The sequence below is a fragment of the Cetorhinus maximus genome, chromosome 1 (genome assembly GCF_964194155.1).
Source record: "Cetorhinus maximus chromosome 1, sCetMax3.hap1.1, whole genome shotgun sequence".
In the NCBI taxonomy this organism is placed as follows: domain Eukaryota; kingdom Metazoa; phylum Chordata; class Chondrichthyes; order Lamniformes; family Cetorhinidae; genus Cetorhinus; species Cetorhinus maximus.
Genome location: NC_135879.1, coordinates 40,492,275 through 40,507,657, shown reverse-complemented (window position 1 = coordinate 40,507,657; position 15,383 = coordinate 40,492,275). Strand labels below are relative to the sequence as shown.

The following is a 15,383-nucleotide window of genomic DNA, read 5'->3' as shown; positions in this document are numbered from 1 at the left end:
CTACAATCATTGATATAAAATACAGAGTGAAATAAATGGCATGTAGTCAGGATCTAATGACCACATTCAGAGCAAATAAGAAAACAAACTCTTCGAGTGTTCTAATTCACTATCAGTTTCTTTTTTTTCCAAATATCATATTTACTTCTTACCTCTGCATCACACCCGCTGAAGCTGACCACTGCTGAATTTTTGTCCACATCCAGAAGATCTATTGGGACATCACTCTGGACATAGAGACAAATAGTTAGGGCTAACCTGTCAGGTTCAGTGCCCAAAAATCAAAATGAATTTTAGCTTTGCACTTAAACAAATACAGTAGCCAAAAAAGTCTATCAGATTTTTCTCTGTAACACATGGCTGTCCTAAGCATTTTCACAGCTGCTTTTACCTGGAGTAGCACATTGTCAATAGCTGTCTGCACTTCCACGGTGAGACTGTAGCTTGCGTCATCACGATTCAGAGTAAACTTATCATTCACATTAAACACAGGCACTGCTGAAACTGCACCACTCGATTGTGCTGACTGCTGGTATTTCTCACGCTCTTGAAGCACCTTCATCTGTAACTGCTCCAATTCTACCCTAATGAAGAAGGGGATCTTATTGTCAACTTCATATATCTTATCAAGGAAGAGGGTAAGGATACTTCTACTGAAAGTTACAATAGATCCTGTTATCTGATTATCAGAGTTACAAATACTCCAGTTTACTAGTTACCACCTGTTTCTAAAAGTTAGCTATGTTTGATAAGGCAATGGCATAGAAGTCAAACAAAAGCCAGAAAGGTAGCTTGAAGCATGAAGATCATCCAAAACACCAGGCACTGGAGCATGAATATTGTCTTGTTCCAGGACACAAGGAATGACAAATGCCACCATACAAAGTATCCTTTAAAGTGATCCTAAACTGTTGTGAAAAACCAAAGAACTTCTAGAGCTCATTTAGTGACTTAGAATATCAACATAAAATTTAATAATGTCAGACAATTACCATAGAAATATTAAGAATAATAATAAATACACAAATAAAATTCACATTTTACAGTGCTCCTGAAAAGAAAGTAGAACATGTTTTTAAAGAACTAGTGATCAACTTATATGTAAATGGAAGTACAGAGGGTAGATGCTCAATTGGAACAGTCCAAACAGCTCACTGAGGCTAATGTCAGTTGTTTACATATTGCTATTAATCTGAGCAGTGATAGCCAAGGCAAGATTTAATAAAGGTGTTCTAAATTATCAAAGAGTTTGATAATATGGAAAGGGAAAACTCTTCTGCTTGGACAGTCTGTGACAAAGGGTTATCAATTTAAAACTGCTACAAAGACAAGTTAGGGAAAAAAACTCCTGACACAAATTTTTTTGGAACATGGAATTATTTGCCTCAGCCACTCCATGTGGGAAAGACAACTGCATCTTTTAAGGGAAAACTGGATAAATATTTCAAGCAGAGATCTATGGGATTTGGTTTGAGTTAGTAAAGTCCTGGCACAGATATGATGAGCTGAATGGCCACCTATGCTAATAAATTCTGTTTCACTTGTACCTTGTGGGGGTGGTAGAAATCAGCAATACCGCATTAATACCTCCAATTCTACATGGGCTGGATAACTGAGGTTCTATATTATACAAATCATTTTACATTAACCTGCCATTTCAATCCCAATCCCAAATTCAATTCCAATTATGAAAGACTGTTGTTATAGAAACCAGGGTTCAACAGTACACAATGCTGATTTACAGCTTGAAAGCCCTACACATTATCTAATCCAAGAACTGCTATAAAAGGAATAAAGCAGAAAATGCTGTAAATACTCAACAGGTCAGGCAGCATGCATAGAGAGAAAAACAGAGTTGATGGCTGGGATATTGGTGGAAGGCCTAGGTCCCGTCACTGTGAATGAAAGTGGGTCCTGAGCTCACGCGGGTGGACAGCGGGACCCTGGATGGGATTTCATCAGCGTTAGCCAATTAAGAAGCTGCCACTGAGACTGCTGCCCAAATGAGGACGGCGGCCTGTCTCTCAGAGCTGCCAGCCCAATAGAGGTGGCCACTGCTAAAATTGCAGGGAGAAGGGGAGAGCATCTCCATGTTGTATTGCTCTCGAAGGACAGATACACATTGTTTTAATGTGCTGGGGCCAAGTAGGCAGGCCCAAGCAATCGGATGGGTGAATCTTCCAGCGGTACTACTGCAGCCGAGGGGTTAGCCATTGCAACTGGGGAGCCCCTCTTAGAGCCACGGAGCAGCCATTAAGGAAGATGTCCCCTCCCACCATTCGGAAACCCATTGGAAGGCCACTTTGAAATACCTAGAGGTCTTCCGAAAGGGTGGGGGTTCGTTCCGATGTTGGTAAAATGCTGGAGAAAGGGGAAGTGGCCACCAATTGGCTGCCAGTTGGTGGACTGCTGCCTTGCTGACGGTCTGCATACTGAGAATACGCTGTGGTGGTGGGAAAAATTTGGGCTTCCCTAGTGACACCTTCCGCTGCCATTTTACCAGCCCTCCCTCCTCCAAGTCTGTCTCCAGGAGGCTGGTAAAATCCAGCCCGACATTTCAGGTCGATTACTTTTCATCAGAACTGAAAAAAGGAAGTTCTGTTACAAGGTATAAGCAAAGAAACAGCGACAATATTACAAGATATAAGCAAAGAATCAGCAGCAAAGTGACACCAGGGTTACTTTAAGACATCTCCAAGTGGGTAAGGTGAAGAGCAGAGGCTTTGGAGCAGATACCTGGTTGTCTTTTTAGCCTCAGAATGGTGCACGAGCACATTATAAAGGAATGGGTTAGAAGGGGAGAAACAAAATCAGACAGAGTTCCCATTCTGATTACTACCTACTGATTCCTGTTGGAAAACACACAAATGCGTAGCAAGTGGTGAAAAGATCAGGCTTAGTGGCCAAGAATTCCCTGGTCATTATAGCCTTCTGATATATAATGTTCAAACTCACACAAAAAATTGTCAGTTGCTTAAGATGCTCCAGAGCTATAAACATCTGTAGCATTGTAAGCTCGAAAAAGCATATATATATTATATAATATATAAATAACTGGACAATGCTCTTTTAAAATTGACCGAAGTCATGTCTGGCTGTGACCTTCAAGCAATAGGAGCTAATCTAGCAGTATCGATCATTACCTCTGAAAAGATGCTAACAACCCTGTGGACTGCAAAGACCAAATCCAAAGGGAAGGCCATCTACATTTCATAAGCCAGGCCTGGCCACTGGAGTCTACTAGGACAAAGAACCCTGCAACCTTCCTTTGTAATTAGTAATGGTGGGAACATTAACAATCTCAGGAACCCAGACACAGGAATCTTTTGTCCAAGCCAAAGTGAAGAGGTGGGAGTGATGTGACATGACCCACTTGCGGGAGTAACCAGTAATATTGCCTTGTGGATCTGCAAAGCTCAGTCTGCCATCTAGCAAGCAGCTGAGAACAAGGGATCCGTCCAGGTTTGAATGCCTGGCCCCCATCTACACTCTTTATACTGGAACTTCTGAACTTCTATACCATTGCCTACAAGACTAGTTCATCTCTGCGTGCCTATTTCATCTTGGAAGTCAACTACATTGGAAAAATGAATTATCCAGTGCCAGTTTTCAACCTGCCAACCTCTGTGAAGGAATACACTATTGGACTTTAGATTCTGGACTCTGGACTCACGTGAGACAATAATTATTTTCTGTGGTCTTTGCCCTGTAGATCTTTCTTTCTCTATTTGCCCTCTTTCATGCTGCGAGTGAAAAGGAGGCTACGTTGCAACTTTCTCTCACGTTTGAGCGTGCATGAATAAACTAACCCTCTGAGTTGCCCTATCTCAAATTCACTGTGGGGTTATTAATAGAAATTGGGTCACACCGAAAACCAAAGGACACCACCTCTAAAAACTAGACAGTATTTCAGACCTGATATTCATGACTTTATTCTGCATCTCCTGGTTTATCTTCAGATCGTCAGAAAGCCCTGCCTCTCTCTGAACTGGCTCCGTTGTTAGGCCCATCACCCAACCTAAGAACCAAACACATAAATAGAAAATATCAACACAACAGACATCAGTTATTAAAACAACATTCCTAGTGTAAATATCCATAATCACTTGAAAAGGTTAACTCAATCTCAGATTTATCAAACATAAATCAGCCACCAAAGAACTCTAAGTTTCAAAACAATCATTTTTGTAAACCAGTAAATATATTTGGTATGTAGTTGCTACAGTACTGCAACTACTACATTTATCTTAACACACAGACTTCCAAGAGACAATATACACAGGTGTGTTAGGTAGGTCTAATTTCTTTTCAGTCAATTTTACATTTTCATTTGTTCAAATAAAGACATGCTGATGCACAGAACTGTTTGAAAAGGAAACTTACAAAGCAGGTATTGTGCATTGATTCAGGAAGAATTTAGATAGGGGTTTAGGTGGAGCACAAATGCACATCTCCATAAAAACGAGGCATGAATTCAGCAGGCTCTGCTGCATCCCTCTCTTCCCCTTGCCCACCAAGCTTCTCTTAAAGTTTCCCCACCCAGCCTGAACTTACATATTCTAGTTTATTCCTTCATGCCCTCACCGAAAACATCTTGTCCATGAGACCCACCTCGAGCTCCCTCAACTTTATTCCCACTAAACTGCTGGCCACTTAACTTCCCTTCCTGGTCACCATGCTAGCTGATATTGTAAACATTTCCAACTTCCTGATATCTTCTTTCATCATCCCTTCCTCAAAAACACACCCTCAGTTCCTCTGATGTTACAAACTAACACTGCATACCCAACCTCCCTTTCCTCTCCAAAGTACTTGAATGTGGGATTGCCTCCTAAATCCATGCCTGTACATCTCCAAATTTGTGCCCCCGGCACAAAGCTGAAATGGCCCTTACCAAAGTCATAAATTGCATCTTCTGTGACTGTGATGTATTATTCCCCCTCATCATTCTCAATCTGTTTGAAGCATTTGACAGGGCTGCCACAACATCGTCTTCCAACACACCTCCTGCATGTTCAAGCTGAGTTGGTACTGCCCTTGCCAGATCCCATTCTTTCCAATTCAGTTGTAGCTACAGAATACCCTGCAACGATTTCTCTTCTCACCCTATAGTATTACCTTTATAGTTTCACGATGATTTATCCTTGGCCCACTCATATTTCTCATCTATATTCTGCCCCTTGGCAACGTCATCCAAAGACAGGAAGTCAGGTTTCATGTGTACATAGACAACATCTTGTTCTACTTCACCACCTCCTCTCAACCTGTCCACTTATTCGACATCCAGTTCTGCATGAGCCAAACATTTCCTACATTGAAGCAACATTAGAAACACTGAATCCTACAAGCTCCATTCCCTAGCCACCAATTCCACATCTCCCTGGGCACCATCTCAGGCTGTCCACATCCTAACTCACACCTAGTCCCAATCACCATTCACCACTCTGCTCACTGACCTATATTGGCTCATAATCCACTAGCGCTTTGATTTAGAAGTTCTCACCCTTGTATTGAAAACCCTCAACGGCCTCCATCCATCTTCATATCTGTAGCCTCCCCTAGCTTTACAATCCTCCAAGAATTCTGCATTCTCCAACTCTGGCTGTTATGCTTTACCCACTTCCTTCACCCTAACATTGGCGACAGTGCCTTCAGCTGTCTAAACCTAAACTCTGGAATTCCTCCCTAAACCTTTTCACTTCTCTCCATTTTAAAACGTAGATCTTTGATCAAGCAAATAGTCACACCTCTCCTAATTTAGTTGCTTCTCCTCCTTTGGTTCAGTGTTAATTTTTGTTTGATTACAATTCTGTCAAGCACCTTGGTATGTTTAACTGCAATAAAGACATATAAATATTGTTGTTTGTATTCTATTCATTTAAAACTTTTAAAGTGTATTTTGGAATTAATTTTTGTGCTCAACAACATGAGATATTCATTAGTGTGATAGTAACTCTAGCCTTTCTAATTATGGTATAAATGAAATTGCCCGTTTAATTTCCATTGTTGCCACAGTTCTTGCCAATTGTAACTAGGATAAGCCTTCCCAAATAAGACCTGTACAGCTAAAAAATAAACCATTCCTCAATTTCCTCTTCTGCAGGCAGTGAGTCATCTGAAGGTGTGATTCTACAATTGACGACCATATCCTGGCCATTCTTCATGCATTAGTCTGCTGATACTCTGACTAGGTTATCTCATCACTAAGGGTATCATAGCAAGTCACAATCCTGTCTTCATTTAATGTTCTCACGCAGTTACTTTCTGAAAAGTATCAGTGAACAGCAATCAGGAGTGGGAACCACAGCTGATACATAGAGAGAGAGGAGGTACTAGCAGGTTTAGCAGCCTTAAAAGTGGATAAATCCGCAGGCCCAGATGAGACGTATCCCAGGCTGTTGAGGGCGGCAAGGGAAGAGATATCAGGGGCCTTGGCAGTAATTTTCAAATCCTCTCTGGCCACAGCTGAGGTGCCAGAGAACTGGAGGACTGCTAACATTGTCCCATTGTTAAAAAAAGGGAGGAAGTGATAGACCAGGAGATTATAGGCCAGTTTAACCTCGATGGTGGGGAAGTTATTAGAAAGAATTCTGAGGGACAGAATATACACTCGGAGAGATACGGATTAATCAAGGGTAGTCAGCATGGATTTGTTAAGGGAAGGTTGTGTTTGACAAATTTGATTGAATTTTTTGAGGAGGTAACCAGGAGTGTTGATGAGGGCAATGCATTTGATGTGGTCTACATAGACTTTAGCAAGGCTTTTGATAAGGTCCCTTATGTTAGACTGGTCAAGAAAACAAGAGCCCATGGGGTCCAAGGCAAAGTGGCACGTTGGATCCAAAATTGGCTGAGAGGGAGGAAGCAGAGGGTGATGGTAGAGGGATGTTTCTGTGACTGGAAGTCTGTTTGCAGTGAGGTTCCACAGGGCTCGGTGCTGAGGTTCTTGCTGTTTGTGGTGTACATAAATGATCTGGACTTAAATGTAGGGGGTATGATCAAGAAGTTTGCAGATGACACGAAAGTTGGTAGGGTGGTAAATAATGAGGAGGATAGCCGTAAACTTCAGGAGCATATCAAAGGACTGGTCAGGTGGGCAGAGCAGTGGCAAATGGAATTCAACCAGGAAAAGTGTGAGGTAATGCACTTGGGGAGGGCTAACAAGGCAAGGGATTACACTATGAATGGTAGGACCCTGGAAAGTACTGAAGATCAGAGGGACCTTGGTGTGCATATCCATAGTTCCTGAAGGTAGCAGGGCAGGCAGATAAGGTGGTCAAGAAGGCATTTGGGATAATTGCCTTTATTAGCCGAGGCACAGAATACAAAAGCAGGGAGGTTATGCTGGAACTGTATAAAATGCTGGTTAGGCCACAACTGCAGTACTGCGTGCAGTTCTGGTCACCACATCATAGGGAGGACGTGATTACACTGGAGAGGGTGCAGAGGAGATTTACCAGGATGCTGTCTGGGCTGGAGGATCTGAGCTATGAGGAAAGATTGGATAGGTTGGGTTGTTTTCTTTGGAGCAACGAAAGTTGAGAGGGGACCTGATAGAGGTGTATAAGATTATGAGGGGTTATAGATAGGGTGGATAGGAAGGCACTTTTTTCATTAGTAGAGGGGTCAAGAACCAGGGGACATAGATTTAAGGTAAGAGGTAGAAGGCCAAGAGGGAAGCTGGGGAGAAATGTTTTCACCCAGAGAATGGTGTGAGTACAGAACTCATTGCCTGAAAGGGTGGCTGAGTCAGAAACTCTCCTAACAGTTAAGATATTCACTTGCGTTGCCATAGCCTCCAGGGCTATGGACCAAGCACTGGAAAATGGGATTAGTATAGTCAGATGTTTGCTGACTGGCGTGGACGCAATGGGCTGAATGGTCTCCTTCTGTGCTGTAGACGTCTATGAGTCTGATACCTCCTAGACCAGGTGCAGTGGAGCCGACTGCACTGTTGCCCCGATGAGATCAACTACTTCAACAACCAAAGCCTGATGGATTCTGCTCTATTCTTCAGTACCAGTTTAGCCAATGCATTTGGACATGGAACTCCCTTAGTAGTTCAACAGATTATTTTTTGTTTCATTTAAGTATGGCCAATTCTAAAAATGGAAAACAGTTAATTTATTTTCTTACCTGTATACGTGGCAGTCAAAACTTCATCATATCCCTCTTTTCCAACACATCCTCCTTGAATAGAGGTGATGCTTTCAGACAAAGTCTAGAATGTGTAATTGCACACAACAACAATAATTTTTAAACATCTATAAATATTTGAATATACAGCCTTTTATTTTCCCAAGTAGATAAAAAATGTCTTTTTACATCTTGGAAGTCGTTCTCTTCCGAATTAGTTATCCATTTCTCCTTCCATGCAAGTAGTTAGCAAGCAACCCATTTCAGCTACTCTGTTGAACTAAATGTTAAGTGCGTGGCAGTAGCTTGAATATACTTCCGTTTGTCTCTTTCCCTCCCGACAGCTAGGGAAATTGGTGTGCAGCTACAGTGCACCAGTAATGGAGGGGCTGGCTATTGAATTCAGTGGCAAGGGTGCACAACAATTGATCTGCTTTGTCTTGAATGGTGTCAAGTTTCTCCAGTATTGCTGCAGCAGCACTCATCCACACAAGTGGTCAATATATCAGTACACTCCTAACTTGAGTCTTATAGGTGGTGGAGAGGTTTTCAGTGATCAGGAAGTGAGTCATTGATTACAGGGCACCCACATCTTCTGAACATCTTCCCACATCATGCAGTACAGGTTGGGGAACAGTAAAGCAATGAACTGAACTCTGCCTCTTCACAGCATTGGTGACCAGGTTTTATTTAAAAAAAATTAAATTTGATCATCATGGTACAAGATAATGCATCGCCTTTTAAACACAAACAGAAAATGCATTCATCAGATCAGTCATGATCTGAGGAGAGAACACATAACACATGTTTGATGTAAAGACAGTTGATCAGAACAGATAAGCAACATTTAAAAAAGGAACAGAACAAAAAGAAAGGTAAGGGAATCAAAATACAAAAACACCCAGAAGAGAGGAAGTACAATGAAATGAGCTGTGATAATGTTTATTCACTTCAGTCAGTAAAGGGTGCACGAAGGGACAGGCAACTACGCAGGAGTGAGATCAAGTGAGTAACGAATTAGACTCACATGGTAAGTTCTGATCAGTCCTTTTCAGGTTTAACTATAGGTTAAGAATCAAGATCTGACATAAGTAAATTAGGTTAGCTTGTTAAGTAGAGAACTGCCTGGAGTGGCAGTTATCTGAAAGCAGTTGGTTCAAGTGGTGTTAATTACCGTAGCAGGAAGCCAAACTAGCTAGTTACCCATCAGAGGGTCTATATAAGAGTCAGACAGAGACTGAGTGAGTAGCTAATTGGACTCACGTGGGAAAGAGGTGTGGTATACATAGGAATTATTCTAAGTTGGGAACAGGAGCAGCTGAGCAGAAACATACCTGGATGTATACCTCCCCTTTGGAGCAGAGTTTGAAAAAAAAATCGAGCAGTCACATCACTGGAAGTCCGTTAAGTTCATTAGTTGGTAAGAAACTACTGTTACGGACTGTCTTTAAATAGTTGTAAATTAGAAAAGTGTGTTATCTTTAAAGTAGCTGTTATTTGGATTTGAGTAAGAAACACTAGGAATAAGGGGAAGTCAGGGCCAGTAACAAAGTAATACAAGCAAACCAAAGTAAAATAAGGTTAGCATAAGGGAAGTAAAGTTAAGACATGGCAGGGCAGCTCTGTCATGTGGAATGTGTATCCTGTAATATGTGGGAAATTGTGGATGCTACTAGTGACCTAGATGACCAGATGTGCAGGAAGTGCTGCTAGCTGCAGAAACTTGAGCTCCAGATTTTGGGGCTCGAGCGGCAGCTGGAGTCACTGTGGCGCAGAGCTTTGTGGATAGCATGTTCAGAGAGGTGGTCACACCGCAGGTTAGGAGCATGAAGGCAGAAAGGGAATGGGTGACTGCCAGGCAGTCCAAGAGAACCAGGCAGGTAGTCCCCTGGGGTCCTGCTTGCTAATTGGTTTTCTGTTTTGGATACTTCTGAGGGCGTTGGTTCCTCAGAAGTGTGCAGTCGGAGCCAAGTTTGTGGCACCACAGGTGGCTCGGCTATACAGGAGGGAAGGAAGAAGAAAGGAAGAGCAATAGTCTAGAGGACTCGTTAGTTAGGGGAACAGACAGGTGTTTCTGCGGCCGTAGATGCGACTCCAGAATGGTATGTTGCCTCCCTGTTACCAGGGTCAAGGATGTCACCGAGCTGCTGCAGGACCTTGAGAGAGGGTGGACAGCCAGAGGTTGTGGCCCAGAGAGTAATACCTAGGTATACAAAACACTGGGAAAGACAGGTAGCACTAGAATAGAGAATAGTAAGTTAATAAGCAGCGTCGGAGTAAGGGAGAAAGTAATAAAGTCAGGGTTATACTGCATGTACGTGAATGCATGGAGTATAGTAAATAATATTTGCGAGTTGCAGGCGCAGATTGCCATGTGGAACTATGATGTTGTGGTGATAAGAGACCTGGCTCAAGGAAGGACAGGACTGGGTGTTAAATATTCCTGGTACAGTAAGGAGGTGGTATTGGATAAACTGTCGGTACATAAAGTTGACAAGGCAGCAGGACTGGATGAGATGCATCCAAGGCTAGTGAAGGAAGTGAGAGTGGAAATTGCAGGGGCACTGATCATAATCTTTCAGTCTTCCCTAGACTCAGGGGAGTTGCCAGGGGACTGGAGAATTACAAACAATACACCCTTGTTCAAAAAAGGTTGTAAGAATAAGCCCAGCAATTACAGGTCAGTTTAACTTTGGTGGTAGGGAAGTTTCTAGAAGCAATTAATTGGGACAAAATTAATTGTGTTCAGGAAAGATAGGGCAGGAAGAAAAGGAGGAGTGGTTGTATTGGTTAAAGAAAGCATTGCAGTGCTGGAGAAAGGTGCATGTCCCAGGTGGTTCATGGACAGAATCAATTTGGCTAGAGCTAAGGAACAAAAAGCAATTACATTGCTCGATGTAGTCTATAGGCCACCAACTAGTGGGAAGGATGTAGAGGAACAAATCTGCAGGGAAATTACAGAGAGGTGCAAACATTATAGTGTAATTGTATTGGGGAACTTCAATTACCCAAATATAGACTGGAATAGTGGTAAAAGGCAAAGAGGGGCATGAGTTCTTAGAGTGTGTTCAGTAGAATTTTCTACAGCAGCATGTGTCCAGTCCAAGAAGACAGGAGATACTGCTAGACCTGGTTCTTGGAAATGAGGTGGGCCAAGTAGATCACATGTCAGTGGGGGAACATTTAGAAGACAGTGATCATTGTATCATAGGATTTAGGAATGACAGTAGAAAAGGACAATGGGCCGACTTTAATGGGGAAAGAATGGAGCTGGACCAGATAGACTGGAACCAAAGGCTGGCACGAAAAACTGCAGCTGAACAATGGGCTAACTTAAAAGAAGAAACGGTCGGGCACAGTCAAGGTATATTCCCTCAAAAGGGAAAGGTAGGGCAAACAAATCCAGAGCTCCCTGGATGAAAAAGGAGATAGAAATTAAGATAAAAAAGAAAAAGTATGCTTATGACAGGTGTCAGATAGAAAATACAATTGAAAACCAAGCTGAATATAGAAGGTTCACAGGAGAGGTGAAGAAGCAAATAAGAGAAGCAAAGAGGGATTATGAGAAAAGATTGGCAGCCAGCATGAAGGGAAATCTCAAAGTCTTCTACAGGCACATAAATAGTAAAATGGTGGTAAAAGGAGGAGGAGTATGGCTGAAAAAGGGGATATACACATGGATAAAAACAAAAAACTACTGCGGATGCTGGAAATCCAAAACAAATACAGAATTACCTGGAAAAACTCAGCAGGTCTGGCAGCATCGGTGGAGAAGAAAAGAGTTGACTTTTCGAGTCCTCATGACCCTTCAGCAGAACTGAGTGAAGTTAGGAGAGGGGTGAAATATAAGCTGGTTTAAGGTGGGGGGTGGGGGAGAGAAGTTGGTGGGGTGGTGCAGATAATCAAAAGATGTTACAGACAAAGGAACAGAGAGGTGTTAAAGGTGGTGATATTATCTAAGAGAATGTGCTAATTAAGAATGGATGGCAGGACACTCAAAGTACAGCTCTAGTGGGGGTGGGGTGGATAGATTTAAAAATAATGGAAATAGGTGGGAAAAGAAAAATCTATATAAATTATTGGAAAAAAAAGGGAGGGGGAAGAAACAGAAATGGGGATGGGGATGGGGGAGGGAGTTTAAGGTCTAAAGTTGTTGAATTCAATATTCAGCCCGGAAGGCTGTAAAGTGCCTAGTCGGAAGATGAGGTGCTGTTCCTCCAGTTTGCGTTGGGCTTCACTGGAACAATGCAGCAAGCCAAGGACAGACATGTGGGCCGCGGTCTCTACATTGGAGAGACCAAACGCAAACTGGGCGACCGCTTTGCAGAACACCTGTGGTCTGACCGGAATAAAGACCCAAACCTCCCTGTCGCTTGCCATTTTAACACTCCACCCTGCTCTCTTGCCCACATGTCTGTCCTTGGCTTGCTGCATTGTTCCAGTGAAGCCCAACGCAAACTGGAGGAACAGCACCTCATCTTCCGACTAGGCACTTTACAGCCTTCCGGGCTGAATATTGAATTCAACAACTTTAGATCTTAAACTCCCTCCCCCATCCCCACCCCCATTTCCGTTTCTTCCCCCTCCCTTTTGTTTTTTCCAATAATTTATATAGATTTTTCTTTTCCCACCTATTTCCATTATTTTTAAATCTATCCACCCCACCCCCACTAGAGCTGTACCTTGAGTGTCCTGCCATCCATTCTTAATTAGCACATTCTCTTAGATAATATCACCACCTTTAACACCTCTCTGTTCCTTTGTCTGTAACATCTTTTGATTATCTGCTCCTATCACTGCTTGCTTGTCCCTACAACCACCCCTCCACCCCCAACTTCTCTCTCCCCCCCCCCTCCCCCCACCTTAAACCAGCTTGTATTTCACCCCTCTCCTAACTTCACTCAGTTCTGCTGAAGGGTCATGAGGACTCGAAACGTCAACTCTTTTCTTCTCCACCGATGCTGCCAGACCTGCTGAGTATATACACATGGAGGCAGGGGGCATGGCTGAGGTGTTAAATGAATACTTTGCATCTGTCTTTACCAAGTAAGCAGATGCTACCCAGGCTATGGTGACAAAGGAGGAAACTCTGTCACTAGATGAGTTCAAAATTGATAAGGAGGGGGTATTGGATAAACTGTCAGTACTTCAAGTGGACAAGACACCAGGACCAGATGAGATGCATCCAAGGATATTGAAGGAAGCGAGAGTAGAGACTGCCACAGCACTGGCCATAATCCTTCAGTCTTCCCTAGACTCAGGGGAGGTGCCAGAGGACAGGAGAATTGCAAACATTACGCCCCTGTTCAAAAAAGGTTGCAAGGATAAGCCCAGCAATTAAAGACCAGTCAGTTAAACTTTCATGGCGGGGAAACTTCTAGAAACAATTATTCTGGATAGAATTAATAGTCACATGGAAAAATGTGGGTTGATTAGGAAGAGCCAGCATGGTTTAACTAACCTGCTGCAGTTTTTTGAAGTAGTAACAGACAGGTTTGATGAGGGTAATGCTGTTGGTGTGGTGTACATGGACTTCCAAAAGGCATTCGATACAGTGCCACACAACAGACTTGTGAGAAAAGCTATAGCTCATGGAATAAAAGTAGCAAAGTGGATACAAAATTGGCTGATTAATAGGAAACAGTGCGTAATAGTTAATGGATATTTTTCAGGCTTGAGGAAGGTTTGTAGTGGAGTTCCCTAGGGGTGGGTATTGGGACCCCTGCTTTTTCTGATATATATTAATGATCTAGATTTTGGTGTGCAGGAGACAATTTCAAAGTTTGCGGATGATACAAAACTTGGAAGCATTGCAAACTGTGAGGAGGACAGTGTAGAACTTCAAAAGGACACAGACAAGTTGGTGGAGGGGGCAAATAGATGACAGATGAAGTTCAATGCAGGGAAGCATGAGGTAATTCACTTTGGTAGGAAGAAGATGGAGAGACAAAATAAGGTGTACAACTCTAAAGGGTGTACAGGAGCAGAGGGACCTGTGTATACGTGCATAAGTCATCAAGAGGTGGCAGGACAGGTGGAGAGCAGTTAATAAAGCATTTAGTGTCCTAGGCTTTATTAATAGGGACACAGAGTACAAGAGTAAGGTGGTTATGCTAAACATGTATAGGTCATTAGTTAGACCTCAGATGGACTATTGTGTACGGTTCTGGGTGCCACACTTTAGGAAGGATGTGAACGCATTGGAGAGAGTGCAGATAAGGCTTACAAAAATAGTTCCAGGGATGAGAAACTTCAGTTGTGAAGATAGTTTGGAGAAGTTAGGACTGTTCTCCTTTGGACAGGAGAATGCTAAGAGGAGTTTCGATAGAGGTGTTCAAAATCTTGGAGGGCTGGGCAGAGTAGATAGGGAGAAACTGTTCCCGCTTGTAAAAGGATGAGAATGAGAGGGCACAGATTTAAAGTGATTTTGCAAAAGAAACAAATGCAATATGAGAGAACTTTTCTCTCACAGCGAGTGGTTCGGGTCTGGAACGTACTGCCTGGAAGTGTGGTGGAGGAAGGTTCAATCGAGGCATTCAAGAGGGCATTAGATGATTATTTAAATAGAAACAATGTGCAGGCTTATGGGGAAAAGACAGGAGAATGGCACTGAGTCATAATGCTCGTTCGGAGAGCCAGTGCAGACACGATGGGTTGAAAGGTGTCCCCCAGCACCGTGACAATTCTGTGATTCTGTATTGAAGAACTTTAAACATGAGGCACTAAGAAGCATTGTGAAACAAATTAAAGACATTTAGAAGACACAGATAACCTGCGAATAGCTTTGGTGGGGTGTAAGGCCGTTACATATAGAAACAAGAAACACTGGCAAAGCAGAGCAGGCTCCTGTGAACCAGAAGCCTGAAAGAAGCAGCAGCTGACAACCAGCTTTTTTCATCTCCCAGGTTCTTGCGGTCTATTTTCCACTTCGTCAGTTTCTCTTGCTTCCATTTCTATCCATCTTACACTCAGCCATTCTTTCAGCTACTAACAGATTCTCAATATCTCGTATTTAATTTCTTTCATTATGCTTCCTATTGTCAAGTTAACCCCACTTCTGCCACTTAATTATCATTGGTTTTCCATTTCAGCATGTTACATGTCATTCTACATCATGTGTAAGTGTGCGCACTTGTGAGTGTGCATTTTTGCTCCCACCTTTGTTTTGTTCCTTTTTAAATGTTTTTCATCTTTAATTCTTTCCAATTTTGATGAAAAGTCTACAACTAAAACATGAACTTACCTGT

At 42.6% G+C, this 15,383-nt stretch overlaps 1 protein-coding gene across 2 annotated transcripts in view; it reads right to left on the bottom strand.

The window, feature by feature from the left end:
* bbs7 (Bardet-Biedl syndrome 7) overlaps positions 1-15,383 on the bottom strand; it is a 66,045-nt gene that overhangs the window by 26,109 nt on the left and 24,553 nt on the right. For both annotated transcript variants that reach the window (XM_078540065.1, XM_078540075.1), the window contains 4 exons: positions 8,137-8,221; positions 3,916-4,018; positions 392-584; positions 153-227 (listed from right to left, as the gene is read on the bottom strand). In XM_078540065.1, the coding sequence (XP_078396191.1) occupies positions 153-227; positions 392-584; positions 3,916-4,018; positions 8,137-8,221 (456 nt within the window). The remainder of the gene's footprint in view (positions 1-152; positions 228-391; positions 585-3,915; positions 4,019-8,136; positions 8,222-15,383) is intronic.